Source organism: Cnephaeus nilssonii (genome assembly GCF_951640355.1).
Source record: "Cnephaeus nilssonii genome assembly, chromosome: 1".
In the NCBI taxonomy this organism is placed as follows: domain Eukaryota; kingdom Metazoa; phylum Chordata; class Mammalia; order Chiroptera; family Vespertilionidae; genus Cnephaeus; species Cnephaeus nilssonii.
The window spans coordinates 114,432,374-114,455,061 of NC_137072.1; the positions used below are offsets into that span (position 1 = coordinate 114,432,374).

The 22,688-nt window shown below is 48.7% G+C and overlaps 1 protein-coding gene across 1 annotated transcript in view; it reads right to left on the reverse strand.

The window, feature by feature from the left end:
• The window catches only part of STX18 (syntaxin 18), an 83,582-nt gene that overhangs the window by 18,913 nt on the left and 41,981 nt on the right, over window positions 1-22,688 (reverse strand). The window contains exon 2 of the mRNA XM_079768384.1: window positions 2,031-2,098. Within this exon, the coding sequence (XP_079624510.1) occupies window positions 2,031-2,098 (68 nt within the window). The remainder of the gene's footprint in view (window positions 1-2,030; window positions 2,099-22,688) is intronic.

Consider the following 22,688-nt stretch of genomic DNA (forward strand, 5'->3'; position numbering starts at 1 on the left):
GGGGCTTACGTGTGCCGAGAGCGCTCACATCCAATCCTTGTGAGAAACACCGTCCAGGTTTTACAAAGAAGCGAACAGCCGTGAAGTGAGCTGCACGCACACACGGTTAACACTCGGTGGGCTGACGCCGGCTCCTAGCTGTGCCTGGCCCCAAAGTCCTCGCTCTTTCAAAAGGACTGAAACAGGGTTAGGAATGGAACTCAGAGGACATTAGCTGGCACCGACCGGTTGCGACCAGGAAGCGGGTGATGGATTGGTCAAGACTAGGAAAGCCTCAGGAGCTACAGCTCTGCCTGACCCTCGAGCGCACAGCCAGGAGGTCCCCGCATCCGCCGCCGCTGAGGCTGGCCCGGGACGGCTCAGGCAGGGCCCGCTCTCCTGAGGGCGTCCGAGGAAAGGACTTGGGGTGAGCCTGGCCTGGCGGTCCGGGAACACTGGCACGGCGTGGGGGCTGAGCGGTGCGAGAGAACTGCCTCGGTGGCACTTTATAATCCCAAGTTCAAAACCACTGCAGCTACAGAGCAGCACCTGGCACAGCAATCCGGTGCTGACCCGCTGCTTTTTCTTTCGGCACCAAATTTCAGCTGCATTGTCTTATCTGAATCTCTCACAGCTGTTGAGTGAGCAGCACCCTGAGTGTTTCGAGCAGGGCTCCGCAGACGTTTTCTGAAAGGGTCTGACAAATACATTACACTGAGGGCCGCGTGTCGGCCACAGCCATCACAGAAATGCACGGACGAGTGGGCACGGTGCTGCTCTGATACATGTTATTAACGGACATGAAATCAGAACTTCACAGAGTGTTCATATGTGGTGAAGTTTATTGTTCCTCCCTAGCCATTAAGAACATGAAAACTATTCTTAGCTCCCGGGCTGTTCAAACACAGGCTGCAGAGGCTGAGCCTGCTGGGAGGAAGACACTGGGTCTACAGGCTGAGGAGGAGGTGGCTCGAACTAACCATCGTTTAAAGCCTTCACACAGCCGGAGGCCTTTTCACGGCCAAGGGAAGTTAACGATGGATTCCCATGGAAGCGCGGGAGACTGAAGGTTTACACAGTGTGGTTAAGTTTCCCAAAATAACCGTAGCTTCCATTTTATGGACCCTGGGATTAGTACTTGATACTCAAACACACCTTTAGAAATAGTTTACACTGCCATCTAGTGTTGACCAACTATTTGAACTAAGAACTTAAAATTTCCATCTTCTTGGTACTAGGCATTAGGGTAATAACTTCAGAATATTTTTAATTATTCAAATGAAATACACTTAAATGTATAAAGTTGTCTGTTTCAGTAGACAAAGTGGCGAGGGTTATTTAGAATTCCCCCGAGGTGTAATGGTGTTCTCTGGTAAAGAGTTCATACAGAACATTCCACCTGTACACAGTGACAGGAGGGCTGCCTTCCCACTCTCCGGCCTGGGAGAGGAAGGGGTCTGGGCCAATCCCCTTGTCTCACTGTCAGGAATCGTAAATATCTGTTTTCCGATGGTCTTAGGCGACCCACAGGTTGAGAACCGCTGCTGTAGAGTCTAAGACCATCGGAAAACACATATTTACATTACGATTCATAACAGTAGCAAAATTATAGTTATGAAGTAGCAACGAAAATAATTTTATGGTTGGGGGTCACCACAATATGAGGAACTATATTAAAGGGTCGCAGCATTAGAAAGGTTGAGAACCATTGATCTAGAGGCTTCCATCAAAATGCTTTATCTTTTAAAAACAACCTAACCACAGCCCCCCGCAAGCGCTCATCTCCACGGCATTTTCACCTTCTTACTGAGTGAGACGCTCTGTCCCCGCGTCTGAGTGCCCAGCAGCGAGGTGCACAGAGACACCACCACCTGGGCTATCCGAACAGGACATGCTGCTGTGGGGGTGGCGGGACGCTGAGGAGCCCAGTGCTCGGTAGGAGCCCTGCCAAACTGATCTCCCCATTACGATTCGGAGTCCCCAAGTACAAGGAGAGGCTACCGGTATGGAACAGAACATCAGCAAAGCCACGGTAACAAGTATGCACTCACCTGTGAGCATTGATATAGTCTTTCCTGTGTTCCAGAAGAAAATCTCTCAGTTTGCCAATGTGTGAAATCTAAAAAAAACACACAAAACAAATGTTTATATAGCTAGATAGATGTTATAATCACATGTAATGTTAACATAGAGCGGAAATCCGATTGTAGAAAGATTTTGAAACTACAAACTGGACAACTTTGGTTTCAGACTTGTGTATAATCACTGACATTCCTGGCCTTCTTCCTGTGACTGCTGTGGTCTATGACATTTTGGAGAAATGGTCTCTAGGGAACTTGGAGGTTACGCGGGATAATGCATGTCTGTATACACACAGCCTATGCCCAGTGAGGGCCAATTCCCCGCTTTCTGTCTGTATCTGAAGTGGACCCTAAGGCAGAGCTCTCCCATTTACAAAAGGGCCCTTGCCAAGCAGTTACAAGGTTCAGGGCCACGGTTTATCGCTGCACAGCCGGCCCCGTCTCCCCCCCCGCCCCCGCCCCCCGGCCCCACCAGGATGAACAGAGAACACACAGCGGAGAGGATTCCATTTGTGACAGCCAGTTTCCAGCATCTTCAAAACCGACTCTAAAGCACCTACCATGTGTCAAGTACTGTGCACGGAGCTATGAATAAAAAAACAAAGTAAAACGAGGAAGGAAGGTAATAAATGTGTGTTGCTCTAAACCACTGAGTTTGTGGTAATTTGTTATAGCAGCAATGGAACTCTAATACACCTTGTCGAAGTCAGCCTGGGCTGCTGTAACAAAACACTATAGGGTTTTACACAACAGACATTCATTCCTACAGCTCTAGGGGCTGGAAGGCCACGATCAAGGTGCAGGCGGATTCAGTGTCTGGTGACGGCCCCTCCTGGTTTGCGCACGCTGCCTTCTTGCTGCACCCTGACATGGTGAAGAGAGATATCTCCTCTCACGGCTCTTCTGAAAGGGCACCAATCCCATCCGTGGGGCTCCACCCCATGAACTAATCACCTCCAAAGGCCCCATCTTCAAATACCATCACGTTGGGGGTTAGGACTCCAACATGTGAATTTTGGGGACACACACATCCAGTCCATAGCACACCTACTTAAGGGCCTTAATATCCAAATCAGGATTCTTAGGAGTCAAAAAGTTTTCCATAAAAAGCTTTAAAAGGTCCAAGGAAAGTTTTAAAAGGAATCTACTACACAGGCTAGACCAGCTGCCACCACCATCTTTAGCTAGGTCTGGTCTCCCAGGGGGACTGGTGTGTGTGCCAGGAACAAGGCGGCCCCAGGAGCATCTCAAAAACATAACTGCAAGAGGTTTCACTTAAAGTCTAACATATGTGATCCCCATTTCTTCTGCTCTGTCATGGCAAATGTCTATAAAATGAATGTATTAAAATGGAGTTAAGCTTATTCAGGATTAAATGGAATTCTTGGTAACTTAAGAGGTGTTAAATAATTACAATATCATCAATTTAACTCAATATTTAACATGAGCACAATGTATAAGCTAATATTTCAAATGCCAAGGATACAAAGAAATAAATGAGCACTGAGATTTCTATAGGTATTTGACAACCCTGAAATTTTATCAGCTTCCTAAAATAAACACACGCACAAATCGCAACACATCAATAACAAGGAAAAAATCCCAATAGGCCTTTGATTTACCTAAATAGACAACATAAGCCCCCAAACAGTATCCCAGGATAGGGTCATTGTCTTGAGGAAGGATCTGACAGTTTAACCACGTGACCACCACCATCTCTGAAAACTCCTGGCCAACCTCTCATCTGGTTACTGTTGTGCTTAAGCCCTATCTTTTGAGAATAAACTGCCCAAACAGCTTATTATATGGGTGTTCCACACAATTGTGATATGCCCGGATGTGTGCAAAGTTTTAGAGAGGTTGCATAGTGCCTGCTTTGGATGGTGAGTATTTCCACAAACAGAGCTAATTCTGAAAAGAGTTCTTACGTGTGTGTACCTACAGAGAATAACTCTTCCTTTTAAAGGAGAAAGGCCATCATTTCAAGTTGGACAAGAACATCAGAGTAAAATGGAAGCACATCGGCCCCATTAAAATCTAAAACCAGCGCCAGTTTCCTGGTCTTGATATCACTGAACGACAGGGACAGGGCTCCTAGGAGGAAGGGAGGGGTCACTGGGCAAGTGCCCGTGGGGCCAGGTGGGTGAGAAGACGCAGGGCTAGAGTCGGGAGTGCTTTGGGGCTGAGCCACGAGTGGGGCATTTCACAGACGGGCAGTGTGGGCGCGCCGTCCTCACAGCTCTGTGCCTCTGCGAGTGCTCGTTCTCTGCCTGGAACAGCCTTCTTCCTGATGCAACCCCATGCCACCCCAGAACCCAGCACATCCTTCAGGTTCCGCTCAAATGCCGCCTCCTCCATGAGGCCTTCCCTAACACCTCCCTTAGTATTTTGTAGACACCTGCCAGCACTTTCCATGTGATAGAAGTATTTATCTACGACCCCCACGAGACTTCCATTAAGTTCTCTGAGGTCTTACTCACTGCTGTATCCCCGTAGTACCTACATGTTGGATGGGGGAAAGGAGAGGAGGGGGGGACAGAAAAAGGCTTCAAGATCTGATGACTCCTGACTTACGAGTTGAATCAAGAAGTAGCAAAGCTATCACGAGGTGGCACCCGGATAACTGTGAACAAACAGACGAAGCGGCACACACTGGCTCTGTGCAAACAATCCTCCTGGCATGTCAGTGAGGGGCGTGCAGGTGAGCATCGCAGGTAAAAGCGCTGACAAGGTGCGTGCTGACGAGCTGCAGAGAGAGGATCTGTTCCCCAGTCGAGCACTTCCCCGGGGAAGGGTTTTATAGCGGGAGCTGCGTCCTGACCACACGCCACACTGTATTAAGTGTCTATCGGAGAGGACAGATGTGGCTGAAGACAGAATCCTTCATTTCCAAGATGCACCGTGATTTAAAGCAAGAACTGAGCTGCAGCTGAGAGAAAGGCAGGCAGTACTAGCTACCGTCTCCTCCACACCAGCCACTTCCAGTGGATATTCATCTCATTCTGACACCCGTGGCAATACCTTCCTCATGGCCCGCGAGGCGGAATCAGCCAGAGCAGAAGTGGGACCCTCCTGACACTGAGCTCCAGGGGCTCCCAATACACTGACGGACACGCTGCTGTGTCGTGTCATTTGACACTGAAGTCACTTTAGTGCCTGCTGTGTAATTATTATTCAACTGGTTTGAAAACCTCCCACTTAACATTTAATGATGTCAAGTAATTACAGTGAGTTTTTATTCAGGTACGATAACAGTATTATGTGTTATGATTGTTTTTAATATTTTTGTTTTTAAAATCCTTATCTTTTAAGGATATGTGCTGAAAAATTTACAAATAAAATGACATCCCTGAGGTTGCTTCAAAATTACACGGGAGGCGGGGAAGGGGAGCGGATGAGACAGGATCAGCCCTAGTCCACCGCTGTGGAAGACGGGCGCGGGGTGCATGGGGTCCTATCCACTGTCCCCTGCAGTGCATTTGAAAACGTCCTTAGAATATTATTTTGAAAACTCTCCCTCTAAAGCACTTTCTTCTCTTAACCTTCTTAGTCATTTTGAAGTGCAGATTTTCTGCTGCCAAAACAGCAGTAACCACACCTGAGCCAACAACCAGACCCACTACACTCCCGGCTGCTTCATTTCTAAGCTGGGATTCTCCGCCTGACGCTCCTCTGAACAGCCTCACGGCCACTTCACCCATCGGCAGCGCCTTCTTGGCGAGTTTGCTGTGACCCAGTCAGCTCCCCAGAGCTCCGCGTGCACAGCAGCCCGAGGCAGCCCGCCGTCACCCCGTTGTTCAGGTGAGAAGGTGCGTCCGAGCGAGGGCCAGTCATCTGTTCAGGGACGCAGGGGTGAAGCCCGGAGGGAAGCCAGGCACCTGAGTGTCGGGCACAGATGGAAGCGCAGGTTCCTGGTCGGTCACGACTAGTTTTCGGCCCAGGACTCACAGGGGACGGCCGGGGACTGCGAACAGCAGTGAGTGAGCAACATCTGGCTGCGTTCTCCCCTCACATCTGGATCAACAGCGCACTGCACTCGGATGTCCTGGACCGGGGCTGTCAGCAGAGACCAGCCACGTGTGCCAGGCCTGACTGCTCGCCATTCCTGACAGTTACTCCCCACAACATCCGGATGAATCATCATCACCCCCATTCCCTTGTAATTGGCATGGAAACTGAGGCCAACACAGGTCACGAGGCTAGTGAGGGCGGAGCTGGGATGGATGGCAGGCCTACGCCGCAAAGGCGACGTTACTTATCCCACACTGTACCGCCAAGGCTAAGGAAACTGCTCCTGGTTCGCTTCAGTTTGAGGTTTGTCTTCAGGAAGGATGAGCAGGGCTCCAGGTGAGAACGTGTGTGTGCGCGGGCTTACAATGTGTCTCACTGCGTGGACAGAGGAAGACCGCGCCAGAGGCTCCTGTGTCCCCACACACGTGCTCGTGTCCAAGTCCTCCTGTGGCCCAGTGAGACGTGCCTGCCCGAGAGGACGCGGCCCCGGCGGGAGGCCGCTGCTCCGAGGCGGCTGCTCCCCAGGAGGCTTGGAACTGACGGCCAGGGGATGTTGCGAGGCCGAGTCTGAGCAAGGAGACGGAGGCGGGAGAGACTGGCCAAGGTGACCAGTGCTCCCGAGTGTCAATCAGCAAACACCGCCCACCGGGCTGGAAGGCGCCACGAAGGCAACTTCCAGGAGGGGTGCTGCTCCCCACACCTGAGCTCCTCTCCACGTATCTCAGGACGGGGCAGAGCAGGCTCGGGGCGAAAGGCGGTGTGTGGGGCTTGCGTGGAGCAGGGCAGACAGGGGGCGCTGGTAGGAACACGGGGAGCTGCCGGATTCTGTGGCTCTGATCTCCTTTGGCCGCCTTCTGCCGTCCTCAGGCTTCGGGTGGGAGGACTTCAGCTGACGAGGCTCCAGACCTCTCCCAACCCTCACCCTTCTCGGAGGGCGGAGGGCGGAGGGCGGAGGGCGGCGAAAGCGCTCTGGCTTATGACTTAGAGGAGGTGGCGTGCTCGGTGGCCAGCCTGCAGAGGGGGCTCTTCAAGTGCAGGCTCCACCCACATCTGGCCACAAAGCGAACTTGGCTTTTTGTGTTCCGACTCCTGTATTTCTCTTTCAGGTGGTTCCAAAGTTGGGCTGGGAAGAAAGGGGTGTTTTATAGCTCTGCTAACTCTCAGGCTTTGCCAACTGGAATTCTGAGCAAGCCGCTTAATATCCTTGGGCTCCACTACAAAGGGAGGGCTGTAAACATGACTTCTCACAGACAGCAGTAGCACAAGTTAAAAGGCAGCTTTTATTGAGTGCATACTATGTGGCGGGCACCGGGCTAAATGCTCGGCATCCCTGACCTCATTTACTTCCTGAAACGATCGAATGAGACAGAGTCCACTATGACCCACATTACCGATGGGAAGGCACCGAGGCAACACAGTTCGTAAAAATGGCTCAAAACAAGCAGGAGACACATCTACCCACGAAGATGCCCCCACGCCCCCCGAGCCTGGCAGTTCTCTGAGGGACGCTTTGCCAGGAGTGTGGCCAGCACCCGCTGAGGTCAGAGGTCCCCGCGCTGAGGTGCTCTGCCCACGGAAAGGCCCGCTACAGCTGCCGGACAGCACGGAGCGGCAGCCACGCTCAGGGTCTGCTCGCCCAGCCTCTCCCGAAAGCTGCTGCTCACCCACCGGTTTGTCTAAACTCCGTCCTAAAACTCCAGCTATTCGGAGGACCCACCCTCTCTTTCTCCGAAGATAAACGGAGTCCACTTTTAAGCGGCTGTATTTTGGTAAGGCTAAGTCCCCAAATCAGCCAGACACGGCAATCCTCCACAAGACCCACCCACCGTAAAAGCAGCTGGTTATGAAGCAGTAGAGGTGTGGTCCCTACAGTGGATGTGCTTGAGGGAAAAGCGCGCATGACCTGTCCTTACGCATCACGGCTTTTCGAGGGGAGACCCAACAAAACCCCAACAGCCCACCCTGAGCTGCTGGCGGGCCTCACCCAGGCTACGGACAGGGCGCGCTGCTGAGAGGGGGAACCACAGCTGCCCCAAGTCCGTCGACATAAAATACATGAAACGCGTACCTACGCGGTTTACACGCACAGAGAGGACTCTAAGGCTGCTCATCAAAACACCGATGGTTTCTGGGTGGCAAGATTTGGAGACTTTGCTTTATACTTTTTTTTAATATATATATTGTATTGATTTTTTACAGAGAGGAAGGGAGAGGGATAGAGAGCTAGAAACATCGATGAGAGAGGAACATCGATCAGCTGCCTCCTGCACACCTCCCACTGGGGGTGTGCCCGCAACCAATGTACATGCCCTTGACCGGAATCGAACCCAGGGCCTTTCAGTCCGCAGGCCGACGCTCTATCCACTGAGCCAAACCCGTTTCAGCAACTTTGCTTTATTCTTAACACCTCTTTGTACTTCAAAAGTTTTCTATGATTAGTGTGTTCAATCTTGGCAATCAGACTGAGAACTTTTTTAAACAAAAAGGTCAATCTTCCAAGGACTCCCCTAAGTGCACATGGACCCGCAGGGTCGAGTCCAATTCCTTAAGCCCAGGCCCTCCGCGACTGTCCCCTGCGGACTTCCCCAGACGCAGAGCCTCCCCCTCCCATTCCTAGTCCTCTGACCCTACTGGCCAGGCGGCTCAGGCGACAGCCAGCCTCCGGGAGGCCTCCTCTGCCTCTCGCAGGCCAGGGTGAGGGCCCCCTGCACGTCACCGCCTGGTTCTAAAAGGTGACATAAGCTGCGCACTGTATATAAGGATTTAAGCTCTGAACTGAACTGCTCTTCCAGGCGCTTCCTGGCAGGGAAGGAGTTAATAGCAGGGGAGAAGGACTCCCAACAGGAAGCCCGCCACACACTTTACATTAACCACGAGATGGCAGCACAAGCATCTCAGCTGCAGCAATAACGGGAACTCCAAAGTCTCACCATTTTTTCCCAAGGGCTTTTAAAGTTCTCAGGTTCTTTGTTCTTCTCTAGACTAAGGGACGGTGAGAGGTGAACTGTTGTGCCAGGCCGGGGCCAGAATGACACTGTTCAGAATACACACGTGCACTTGGAGAGCCGGAGAGGGCTGGCACCACGGGGGTGGGTGTGGCCCGGCTTTATGTCACCCACAGATCAGTCCTGCTAGCTGCTCCTTCGTGGGTGTTTTGTAAATGACCGAAAGGAAGATAAACTGTAAAAAATCATCCCTGGTACAAAAGGGCAGGGCTCTTCTCCGAGGACACGAGCTGCAGAGCTCACAGCGGTCACAAGTGTCCCTCGCGGGGGCTGCCAGCGCCCACCCCTGGGAGGAGAGGCGCTCTGTCCCGCTGGCACTCCTGCACTCCCAACAAAGACCCGATTGATTATGAAACACTAAGTACCGATTTGCATAATTTGCCTCTGCAAGAAACGGCCATTGTTCAAGATTAAAGAGACTCCAGTAGGTCCCTCTGGCACATTGTAAAAAGTCCCCTGAAGCACAGCATCATTATTTCTTCATTCCATCAGTGGACACAGCTTGCTGTTCAGTTGAGTAAGCAGCCAAAGGCACAGCCAGCACCACCCCTGCTGTAGAAATGTTTGCCAACTACTGATAAGCTGAAATGGTTTTTCACAAGGATCATGTTCCCCGGATTGATTGGGAGGCCCACTAACCAAATCCCGAATCCCCCCCCCCCCCGCTTCAGCATCATTGAAAAATGCATCAAGGCCAATTCCAGCTACAAGTCCAGGACCAGCGCACCTCTTGGGGCGCGGCGACCGGCTGAAGTCGCAGTGGGGTGTCGGAGTCCGGTCCCTCTTAGAGAAGCTCCCAGCGGCTCGTCACCCACAAAGAGCCTGGCACCGCCCCAGATGTCCCCCGGTGCGCGGCTCCCAGCAGCCAGCCTGCTGGGCTCACAGAGGTGAACCGCTCCTGCCTGCTCGCCTTCACTCCAGCCCTGATTCCGTGCTCAGTGCTACGGCCTCTCCTTCCTCCCTCTGTCCCCCCTGCACGATGCCACCCGTCAATGGTGCGGGCGCTGCAGGGTGACAGTCCTAGTGGGAGCCCTGGCCACTTCCTCCCAGTTCGTGCAAGTTCCACCGCTGCCCTCCCTGGGCTCCCAGGACCCCACTCCCTCCAGGTCCTCTTCTCAAACCCTGACAACTTTCCTTCACTCACCGCCCCCCGGCCCTTCCCCAGCCTCTGAGACTTACGGTCAGCCCTCACACATTCCTGCTGAACAACTCACTCCCCTCCACAGCTTTGCCTGCTATCTGCAGAAAATGCCCACCCAGCCCCTGCCTCTCCCGCATGGTCCAGGTGAGTGGGTCCCCCCATCCATGCAGGTCCCACTCGGGCTCAGAAGCAACCAGTCCAGAAACGCTAATGATCCGACCGCTCCCTCTCCATCCCTCCTGGCTTCCTCACTGTCCCTCCTGTCCTGGTCCCCCAAGCGAGGAAGAGCGCTCTCTCCATTCCCCACGTTAGAAAATCTCCCGTTTTAGGCCCGTCTTTCCCTCTTCTCACCCCCCAAGTTAAACTGGTCGGCTGGGCCTGTCCACTCACCTTGCTAAACCTCCGCCAAAGGAGCTGGCACCGACCGCTCCGCACCCACACCCTCCCACACGCCGCCGCGGAGCCGCCTCTTTCTGCCTCTGCAGAGGGCACCGGCCTCCTCTGCCCGGAAGGCCTTTCTCCCCGGCCAAACCTCTATGCGGATGTGTTTGGCCCAAGAAGGTTTAAGCCTGGCCTCCTGGCGTTCCCTTCCCATTTTCTCTGCGGAGCTTTCCTGAAGCATGCTGTGTCTGCTAGTTGAGTGTATGCGTGTCATACACATATGTGTATACATAGTATTATATGTGTTCGCTGAACGTATGTTCTAGCCCATCGGTGGAAACTTCATTAGGAAAAAGACACAGGCGGTGTGGATGTCAGAAACACAGCTAGGAGCTGAGTGAGCGGTGGTAAGCGCCCGCTGAGAACCATGTCAACGCTCCGGGACTGCAGCTTCCAGAACGGAGCCTGTGCTTTTAGGAGAGACAGGGAACCGTGCAGAGGAGACGGCTTTCCTAGCCCCCCTTTCTGCTGGGCCAGCTTCAGAGCCCTGGCCACCGGCAGGGGCGGCTGGACAGAGGGGACAGGGCTAACGGCAGCTGCGATGAACTCCGAGGTCTCATTTCCCACATTAGCAACCGACTTTCTAACAACCTGAAAGGTTACTCCTTCCTATTCAGCCCCGTCCCCTTTTAAGAAATTCAGAAATTGGCCGAAACCAGTTTGGCTCAGTGGATAGAGCGTCGGCCTGCGGACTCAAGGGTCCCAGGTTCGATTCTGGTCAAGGGCATGTACCTTGGTTGCAGGCACATCCCCAGTAGGAGGTGTGCAGGAGGCAGCTGATCGATGTTTCTCTCTCATCGATGTTTCTAACTCTCTATCCCTCTCTCTTCCTCTCTGTAAAAAATCAATAAAATATATTAAAAAGAAATTCAGAAATTGGAGAAAAGTAGAATCTTACGTCCTTCGTGCTGATGACACAATGAAAGAGCTCACGTCTTACTTTTCAAAGCCGCGCCGCGCCCTACGGTGTGAATGACCCGTGACCAGGCCGCTTCCGTTTTAAACAGGTCTAGGCCCTTCCGCCTCCAACAGCAAGCCTGTCGTTCTCAGCCGTCCTCCGCACTCCTGGCCCCAGTCCCTCTGTCCATGTCACCGCGGCCACGCTCACACTTTAACCCAATCCAACTTCCCGCTCCGGACCCTGCCCCTCTGTACAGTCACTGCGGCCACACTCACACTTTAACCCGATCAAACTTCCCACTCCGGACACTGCCCCTCTGTACAGTCACTGCGGCCACGCTCACACTTTAACCCAATCAAACTTCCCGCTCCGGACACTGCCCCTCTGTCCATGTCACTGCGGCCACGCTCACACTTTAACCCAATCAAACTTCCCGCTCCGGACACTGCCCCTCTGTCCATGTCACTGCGGCCACGCTCACACTTTAACCCGATCAAACTTCCCGCTCCGGACCCTGCCCCTCTGTCCAGTCACTGCGGCCACGCTCACACTTTAACCCGATCAAACTTCCCGCTCCGGACACTGCGTCTCCTGAGCACACTGCGGAGACCAGCCGCTGTCCCCCACCTGCATCTTCTCTCCTCCCCACCCAAACATCCTGTCCCCTCACGAGTTCTCCATTCTCCTCCGAAGGCAGCAATTTTGGAGCTCGAAAATCAAAAACGCCCGAGAAGGGACTCGCTGTCCTGTGCTCCAGGAGGGGGTGCAGAGGCGAGCAGAACTGTGGCCTCCCTGGTTCTGGCCTCAGCCTCCAGGGATGTCGCCTACGAGCACGCCCACTGGCATGTCACTGAGTCAAGGTGACTTAACATCAACTCATTTCTTCCACTGCTGCTGATAAACTGTGTGCTCATTATGCTCACTTCCCCCTGGTTTCCTGTCATTTGCCACTCTGATCCTTCTGCCACTAAACACATCTGAAACTGAGGGCAACCTGGGCACGTGCCCTGACCAGCAACCTCTCAGTGCATGGGACAAAGCCCAACCAACTGAGCCACACGGCCAGAGCGTAATGTTTATTGGGTACTCACTCTGTGCCAGGCACTATTCTAGGAGCTTTACATACATTTAACTAATTTAACCCTCACAACAACCCTGTGCGGTAGGCACTGTTCTCACCCCCCTGAGGCCCAGGGAGAAGCGAAACACGCTGCCCACGGTGGGTGTCAGCTCCAGGACCGCAGAGCCACTGCTCTGGGCCTCAGTCCTCACTGCGCGGCACAGGTTAGATAAGAGGGTCTTTACTCGGAAATCCCAGGTAGCTGGCTCTGCTCCAGCGACTTACCAGTTCCTGTGACCACACCCCCTCACTGCTTTCTGCCCCCTCCTCTGGTGCTTCCCCAAACTCCCAGCAGGAGTGAGAGCCACGTGCCTGGGATCCTCATTGATTACGGTTTTCTGACTTAGGACAATTCCGGTGTAGAACCTTAGTAAGTCTGGTCATAAAAAATTAGAAATGCTTATGACTGTTCACACGTCAAGAAGGTGTAGGTGAACTAGACAATAAAAAACAAGCGATAGCAGGCAGCTAACTCGTACATATAAATGCCGTGGGGTACATATGCAACAAAAGCGAGAGCAGCGTTCACACAGCACTGACTACACGCCAAGAAGAGCGAAAGGCCTTTGTGCAACGGCTCCACGTCGCGTCCTTATGACCCTGTGAGGCGGGCACCGTCACAGTCTCCTTACGGGTGGGGGGCTCAGTCCCTGGCGCGAGGTCTCGCTAGTAAGGGAGAGCTGAACTGGGGTCTACTCTGGAGCCTCCATGCCTCACTTTTCCTTGCTCTCATGATTCTTCAGAACGGGGCAAGAGGAGGAAGAGGGAAAAACATTCCATTTATATCTGAGTCCTTCAAATTAAAATCTCAACTATATCCCCAAAATGATTTATGTCTCATCTAAAACAGAGTGTACGATGCAAATCCGTATAGGGGTTATATTTCTAACCTCTTGAGTGGCCTTCCAGAAAGAATCATGAACATCTGAAGTTCAGGTGACCTTTGGGGGGCACAGAGGCCTTTGAAACTCTGACAAAAGCTGCGTATCTGAGCTCTTCCCTTAAGCAAATGGATTTCCCACCGATACAAAAACCTCCCGCCTCCCACTATGGGCTTGCGAGGCTCTGGGCTGTCTGGGGCCCAGGGTAGGAACCTCTGATCACAAATGTGATTCAATAAGCAAGTACACAAACGCAGAGGGAACCCCCTTCTGTAAACGCCATGTGTGGGAGGAAGTGCTGCCAGCCCGGCATGGGAGAGAGCTGCGGGCCATCCTGCCGTGGAGTCTGTCTGCACAGGGGCTGGGGGGAGAGGGGGCAGGTGTGGGGGAAAGACCGGTGCACGGCGACAACCACACCTGCCTTACAGCAGGCAGAGCCACCCTTACCCTCGTCAACATGTCGTGTTCACTATGTGCCAGGTACTGCATCAAGCCCATTGGATAGATGATCTCTTTTATTCTCATAACAAACGAGAAAACAGTTCAGGCAACTGAGGCACAGAGCCCCTACGTAGCTTGCGCCAGGCCATACAGTTAGCAGGTTGAAAAGCCACGGTCCGTACTCCAAAACAGACTCCAGAGCCTGTGCTCTTAAGTTCCTCACTCTGTGCCTCCAAGCCTGGGCTGAGGTTAAACCTGAGCTGGGAACCAAACCCAAGAAGAGTTATCAGGCAGCCTCCTACCACTTCCCACACACCAAATGCGTTAAAACGAGCCACCATTTCATTCACCAGCTTCTCCAAGAGCATTTGTGAAATGTCGTCTAAATTCTCCAATCTGTGGCAGTAAATACTAAGCAAGTAAACACACTTACACTCCACCATAGAACATGTCATATCCTAGGAATGCATTCACTCTCATTTGTGGTGAAGAGCTAAAAGACTTTTAAAAATTGTATGCCCAGAAAGAACTATATCGTGTTCATTTTGGATTGCCAAAGCCCAGCAAGCTTCCTAGCTCAACAAATGTCTGTGAATGAGTGGTACATTTTATCAAGAATCTATCATCCTATCTAATAAAAGGGCAATATGCAAATTAACTGTCACTCCGTCACAAAGATGGCAGCGCCCATGGCCACAAGATGGCGGCCTCTCAGCCTGCCGGAGTCCTCCAGTCCCGGGGCGGGCGGGGAGAGCGGGCAGCGTGAGCGGCCTGGCAGAATGCTTGCTTCATCGCCGCGGCGACGAGGCAAGTGTTGCGCGCCCGGCCGCGGATGGGCCTCTGGCCAGGCCGGGGCGCGGATGGGCCTCTGGGCCGCGGAGAGCCTCTGGGCAGTGGGCACCGAGCGGCCAGGCCCTGCAGAGAGCTGCTGGTGCACGGATTCATGCACAGATTCAAGCAAGCAAGTTATAAAATAAACATTAAGGAACAGCTATACCTAAAACCAGTGATTATGATGTATTAAAGGTTTTTTAAAGTATGGAATTTTCTCACACCATTTTTGCAAATGTTTCATTATACACAAAAGACACACACTCTCTACAACAAGCTATGATCCACAGTTAATAATTAGCATCAACCTCTCCTCTCATAAGATGAACAGCTTAGCAGAGTATAAAGTTTGTGACAACAAACAAATTCTACCCAAATGTAGTCTCTTATTACTATGATTTTATCTATCTATCTATCTATCTATCTATCTATCTATCTATCTATCTATTCAAAAACATGAAATCCCCAAAGACTAAAGGCTGTCTTGTTGACATTTTATTTATTTTTTGATATCTTTTTTCAATATATTATTATTGATTTCAGAGAGGAAGGGAGGGGGAGAGAGAGAGAGAAACATCAATGATGAGAGAGAATCACTAATCGGCTGCCTCCCGCATGCCCCCCACTGGGGATCGAGTCCGCAACCCAGGCATGTGCCCTTGACTGGAATCGAACACGGGACCCTTTGGTCCACAGGCCAATGCTCTATCCACTGAGCCAAACCAGCTAGGGCGGCATTTTTAAAAAGTGATCTTTTTATTTGAATTATAAGATCATCTATAAGGAGAAAATGTTTGTGAAGAAGGCCAGGACCAGCACTTACACCTACAGAAGTGAGAAAACCACAAACAAAACTGCCATCGCACAACTGCTCATAACCTCATTCTCCTAGGGTCCTAGCACTGGGGAGAAACTGAGCTTGGAACAGCAGAAAACCTCACTATGGCAAACCAAGGACAAGAGCTAGTCAACATAGACTAGTTCCCTCAATTTACCCCCCGCAGCAATGCAGTTCCTGTCCACTAGGTGGGGCTCTCCACCACATTGTTCCTGGGGGAACAGTCTAGTACATCAAAATGACAACAGCCTGGTTTTAAGATGATTTGTCTCCTGAGGATATACATTTGGTTTAAGTTTCCACTGCAAAGTTAAAGTTCTTAAGATAGGTCATGCAGATCAATTGCTCCTGTAATCTGAAACTCAAAAGAGCAAGTAATATCTAAACAAGGGGAGGGGGAAGCCCCGAGCATATAAGGGTCTCTAAAAGCCAGGAGACAGTCAGCCTGGCTACCTCTAATCTCATCATCAAAACTGTTACCTTGTCCAGTTTCTGCTTCACATCAGCAAAGAGAAGAGTGAAATGAACTGCGGGTGGTACAAAGGGAGAACATGCATTCAACTTCCATACTTCTTGATAGATGCCAATAATTTACACTCAACAGAAAACGCTACGTGATAACATTTGAACCCTCAACGTTTAAGTGCTTTGCTCTCCTAAAACATAGTTTTTCTCTGTGAGTAAAAACAAAAGCCCAGGAACCAGTGTGTGTTTTATCATGAAGCTCTGAGAAAGCGGCTGGGTAACAGGATACAGAGCCTTGCCCCCAGAGCCGTCTTTCTGAGTGAGTGGGAGGAAAATGCAGAGCACGTCGGCCTCGACCAATAGTACCACTGCTCAAATTCCAAGCAAAACCCGGGCCTTGTTTCATCACTCCCGTCTTCCAGAACTCAGATTCCTTTCCCTCATTACGCTGTTCTTTGGAGTAAATAGGCATGAAACTTAAAGTACTTCCGTACACATGCCAAAAAAAAAAAAAAAAAAAAAAAGGCAGAAAATATTATTCCAAGAAATAAATTACAAAAAATTCTAACATCCTCTCTGCTTGGAAAAAAAAATAAAATTTAGTTGTTTCTAAAATTTAAAGAAACTGTAGCAAACTACTAACTGCTAAGTTTTATAAAATGAGGACAGACTAGTCTGATGAAAATTGATTTTTAGGTAAGTGTTCAAAATAGCATAATTAGTCCCTAATTATAACACTTGCCAGAGAAAAATCTGTGTGTAAAATAACCAGAAAAATAACAGTTAGATCCTGAGCTGTATATTACAGATCTTGACTTTGAGAATCAAAGTTATCTTTTCATCCTACTTTTAAGATACTATACTGTTTTACTAAGACACAAAAAATGTTTAACTCCTACATTTGAATTTTATATTCAGAACTCATTTTTAAAGCTTTAAAAGTTAAACCAGTATATACAATTTAAATCTCTTTAACAGTTTCTCAGATCATTAGGTAAAGCCTTTAAAACATGACACACACAAAAATTTCCATTCTTATCACAGCAACAAATTTCAGGTTAACATCACATATCAATTTGTAAGCCATAAAAGCGTCACCAAAACGTAACACTGACTGTCCCCTAAACACACACACGCTTTTAAGGGACAATGTAGTAGCATACCGAGGAGAGGAGATTCAAACTTGACAATGTTCAAGAACTCCTTAGGAACTCGGTAGCATTAGTCAGTATCTGATTAAAAGCTGGCATGACTGCTATTTCCAAAGTGCCCGTATGTAACAACTGGCAAATACCTTTCCACACGTAATGCCAATGTGCGACTGTGAGGTTAATGTTATAACAATGAGATTCAAAGCACATTTTAGTGAAGGTTTTAAAATTTTATTTGTACTCTCTATATTGTGGTGTATTTCAATAATTAAACCAACTAAAACATTTTTCCTCTTTACAAAATAATTTCTTTCTATGCTAAAATGGAATGCTTATTTTATAAAAAATAGTTTAAAATTTCCTGGCAACTAAGTAAGTATTTTGTTTTTCAAATGGAATCTATAAATATATATGTGCTTTCTGTGCCCATAATTGGAAAGGGGCATTTTGGGGAGTCCTCTGACAATCACGAAGGTCCTTTTAGAAAAGCAAACGCCCATGTTGAAAAGTTCACATGGAACCCTTATTTTCAAGTACAGCCCACGCCTTTGTTTCAGATCCACAGAAATCCCCACTCTTCTCTCTGGAAATGAGTTTTGGAGAAAACATTATTAAATGTTACATCTGACTTTAATAGAGTCTCCCAATTTGCTTTTGCATGTTTATTATCAAAGTCTAATCACGACTTTCCCAAACTTATTTATACTTTCACACAAACTCCCAAAGTTTTCCAAACTTAAATAAAAACCCACAAAAACTGTGGGAAATGTTTCGCTTGAGAGATAAAAGTAAATTGGTCCAAATGTACATTTGCAATAATCAGTGTTTACTTTCAGCTTACAGCACTTTCAATATCTGCACTCAACTTAATTTTCTTGTCTCTTAGAAAGAAGGAGGGAAAGTAGTTTTATTCCCCCCACTTCGCTCTCAGAATATAAACTCACTTAATGCTCAGCACTTGCAGCAGGCGGTCTCCCACTGCCAGCGAGCCCGGTCTCCCCAGCGTGCAGGCTGCGGACCCAATGATTTCCTTCAAGACCGCGGTCGGAAGAGTTTATGAATCTGATTTCACGTTTCCTAATAAAATGAAGGTGTTTGACTATAAAGACATAATTAAATGTTAGTAAATGAAAATAACAAAAGAACTGATATGACAAAACTAAAGTGGGAAGGAGGATGAGTATTAACTCATTTAGTTAAACAGTTGGGTTTTCCCCCTCTAAGTGTCTCTACAATAGACTTTGAACTACATTTATTAAAACATGACAAACTTTTAATCTATCTGGAAACAATTTACCAGTTAGCATTATCTCCTGCAAGAGGAAGTATACTCTGGGTAAGTAAAACACTAGAAACTATTTGTGCTGCCCTTGTTCAAAGCTGCTGAGAAAATGGCTGTGTGTGCACTTTAAAAATAACCATGAAAAACCAGTCTGAAGGGTAACTGTGACATAGTTAATCCACAAGCCAAGTGATGCCACTTAATTCCAGAGACAGAAATTTGTCTCTCAGAGGGGACCTAAGCCATCCATACAGTAATACATGTTCAAGTTCATAAAACTATAAAGAAATACTCTAACAGAATGGACATATTTTAAAGTTTGTATGACTGGCAACAGAAAAATTTTTTATCCTTTAAAAAAAATGTCTCCTGACAAGAGATTCTAGTTTTGAAGTATGTCACACCCCAGTTCCCCAGCCACGACTCCCAGTTCATTTTTTAAAATGAGGTCTATTTCCTGTAATTTTCGATATTTTAGAGTACAATTATTTTACATTTTTATGATGCCTTTGGGGTATCATTACAAATATTTTTATGTGTTTAAACTTAGGAAAGTAAAATTAAGTAATAGCTTCTCTTAAAGGGAGCTGTCAACTCTCTCCTGAAGAAAAATCTTTGTTTTAAAGCAATCTAGAGATTTATATCCCAAGTAACCATAGAAATTAATCTTAAGCTTTAGGGGAAAAAATTGCATAAAATGCCCTTTATTTAATTAAAATCAGAGCTCTGCCCTTAGAAATAAGGACCCTCTTTTGAAGAGAAAGAACTTTCCACAGAGTAGGATTGTTTTAACTCAAGGTGGCACTCTTTGTGATAAATTAATCAAACACGTTTAATTGACTCGAATTTTTGTGCGCAGAAAGTGGAATACTTTGTGGCAAGGTTTTGCTCAGGAAATCCATCCACTGAAAGCTTAGAGTAAGAAAAGAAAGCCGGGGCCCCGGACCCAAACAGTGTTTGTAGACTGTGAGCAGAAAAGGACAGAGGGAAGGAAAGACTTTAATAACAACGAGGAGAGCGCTCACAGCGGAAGTCACTGTGTTTTCATTAGGAAACTAAAAATACCATTCACCGGCCTTAACACGAAGATCCATCAACACGTCGTAACTCTGCATTCTGGCGATGACTCTCACTTTCTGTTTCACATGCACTAAAATAGAGACGTGGCCCGAATTCTGCTTATCACCGTTATGACTCAGAAGTTCATTTCAGCGAGAAGGCGGGGAGGGGGGGCACGCTGGGGGAATGGCAAGGCCCCTCTGCACCCCTCCCTCCCGGGACCGAAGGAATGCGTGCGTCTGAAGGGTGGTGAAGACAAACTCTTCAAACGTTTTGAAAAAGTCCAAGTTTCAAAGCTTGTAAAATTCAGGTTTTGATGAAATTTGTGTACTACCAAATTTGATTAACTTTTATAGCTTCAAGTTTTTCTCTACAGTGAATAATTTTAAAAGCTAAGCCACATTCTGTTTCCATTATATTAAAAAAAAACCAACCCAGACATTTGGACTTTTCTGGGGAAAAAAAAGAGATAAACACAAAAAAGCTTAGTGTAGCACCAGGAAGCAAAGATACTGACGGTCATGTAAGAAACAAACACTATTTATTTGTAAAGCGCTCACACGGCGCATTGTAAGCACCAACTCAATCCAAACGGCAAAGCTTTCCGCTCTCAGACGCCCAGTCTTTAGAGGCCAGAAAGGCGCCTCTCGCCGGGCTTAGGTGCTGGGAGGAACGCTACACATTTCTCATCCTCTTCGCTAAGCGACCCCGCTTTTAGGAAGAGCCGGCATTTCCTCCCACACCACCCGCGGCTAATTTTACAGCCCGACAAAGGCAGCAGCTCCTAAGCATTTAAGAGATCAAGACGTCGCGCGGCTTATGGAATGAGCTGCAAAATGGGCGAGAAAGCGCTGAGGAATCGTAAATGAGCATGGGTAGCTTCCCTGTGCTGACACAGTGTGTTCACCTCGGTGGTTCTAAAACTACTCCTCTATGGGAAAAGAAAGAAACAGGAGCCCAGGATTTAGATTCAGAGATGAGAGAACGACACCGCTTGCCTGTTCATTCCGGGCTGCACACTCCTCTAGCCATTAGTCCCACAGTCAACACCGTGTGTGTCCATGAGTCACTTTTCACTTTTAATTCAAATTAAAGTAATAAATGAGGATAGAAATCTAAAACTATATTCTAAAGTATCAATAGAAAATGTTTATAATAGCTTAAAAATAATCTCAAAGAGTAATGCTGTTTTGGAACTTTTACAATGTGACGTGTAGTAAAAGCAACATCAACGTTCTTTTAAAAGCATCACGGGAATCACTTGCCCTCAGCTAACCGTACACGTGCAAGCACGTCCGAGAGATACAGCACCCATATTCCCGGGAAACACAGCACTCTCACCCATGCACTGTCTGTCTGTGTGCTTTTCACTCTTCTCCCCTCATGCAAAAGCCAACAAGGTAAATGCAGATCTCCTTGTGCCTCCTGAGCCCCGCCCCCAGGGCCGGCTCCTGTGGGATTTCAACAAGCAAAGCCCTACACGGGTCAGACAGCCAAGCCTGCAAAGTTGTCTGGAGGGCTCTGGAGCATACGCAAGAGGACGCGGAGGAGCTAATGCAAACGCCGTGAGGTCAAAGGTAACGCTAGCCACAGCGGCCAGGAGGCCTGTATTCACCACCTCTGTGCACAGGGGACACAATGGGCCCGCAGTGTGCCCTTGGTCAAGTCCCTTCCTCAGGCTCCGGTGTCCTTGCTTGGAAAACGAAGGGACTGCATTCCCTGGTCCCTACGGTCTATTCGAGCCCCAGAAATTCCACGACGTCTGCATTTGACTGAAAACTGAATATTTTATTTTTTAAATTGAATTTATTGGGGTGACATTGGTTCTCAAAACCATAGTTTTCAAATGTACAACTCAATAACACCTCACCTGCACACTGCATCAGGCGCCAGTGCCCCAAGCAAAGGCTCTTTCCATCCCCATTCCCCCCTTGGCCCCGCCCCCTTTTCCCTCTGGCCTTCACCGCACTGTTGTCTGTGTCTATGGATTATACATATATGTTCTTGGTTAATCCCTTCACCTTCTTTCATCCAGTTCCCCCAACCTCCCTCCCCTCTGACAGCTGTCAGTCTGTCCCATGTATCCATGCCTCTGTTTCCATTTTGTTCGTTAGCTTATTTTGCTTATTAGCTTCCACATGTAAGTGAGATCATGCAGTGTTTGTCTTTCTCTGACTGGCTTATTTCACTTAGCATAATGCTCTCCAGGGCCATCCATGCTGTCACAAAGGGTAAGAGTTCCTTCTTTTTTACAGCCGGGCAGTACTCCATTGTGTAGATGTCCCACAGCTTTTTATCCACTCATCTATGATGGGCACTTGAGCTGTTTCCAGATCTTCGCTATTGTACATAGCGCTGCAATGAACACAGGGGTACATATATTCTTTCGAATTAGTATTTCAGGTTTCTTCGGATATATTCCTAGAAGTGGGATCACTGGGTCAGAAGGCAGTTCCATTTTTAATTTTTTGAGGAAACACCATACTGTTTTCCACTGTTGCTGCACCAGTCTGCATTCCATGAGTGGTGTATTTTAAAGTGATTTTTCATATCCAAGTTTTATGTGTAACTGTGCTTAAGTTACAAGGGGAAAATTTAGCATTTATTTCTGACTACCTACTACATGACAAAGCATGTTCCATATTTTCACATATTTCATTTAATCTTCATAACAATCCTCTGATATCATCACCTTGCCCATTTTATAGGCAAGAAAACCGAGGCGTAGGTCTGCTAGCGTTGATAAAATCAGATCTGTCCAATGAACTCCCCACACTCTGCCACACATCGTGGGATCTGCCCTGATGCAGAATGCCAACAATGTACTGACCCGCCACGGAGTGTTATGCGTGTGTAAAATGCTGTGCAGGGTACACACAGGCAGGAGGCATGTCCCTCTCTCCACGGGCCCTACCTTACACGGCCAAACCATAAGGCTATATGCCCTTGACTGCAAACCTACATGTGCCATGAAATCAGCAGAAGGAAAGGTATGACGGACTAGAAAAACATGGAGGGAGGGATGCGGGCCCTGGGAACGGCAGAGAGGGAAGAGTGGTCT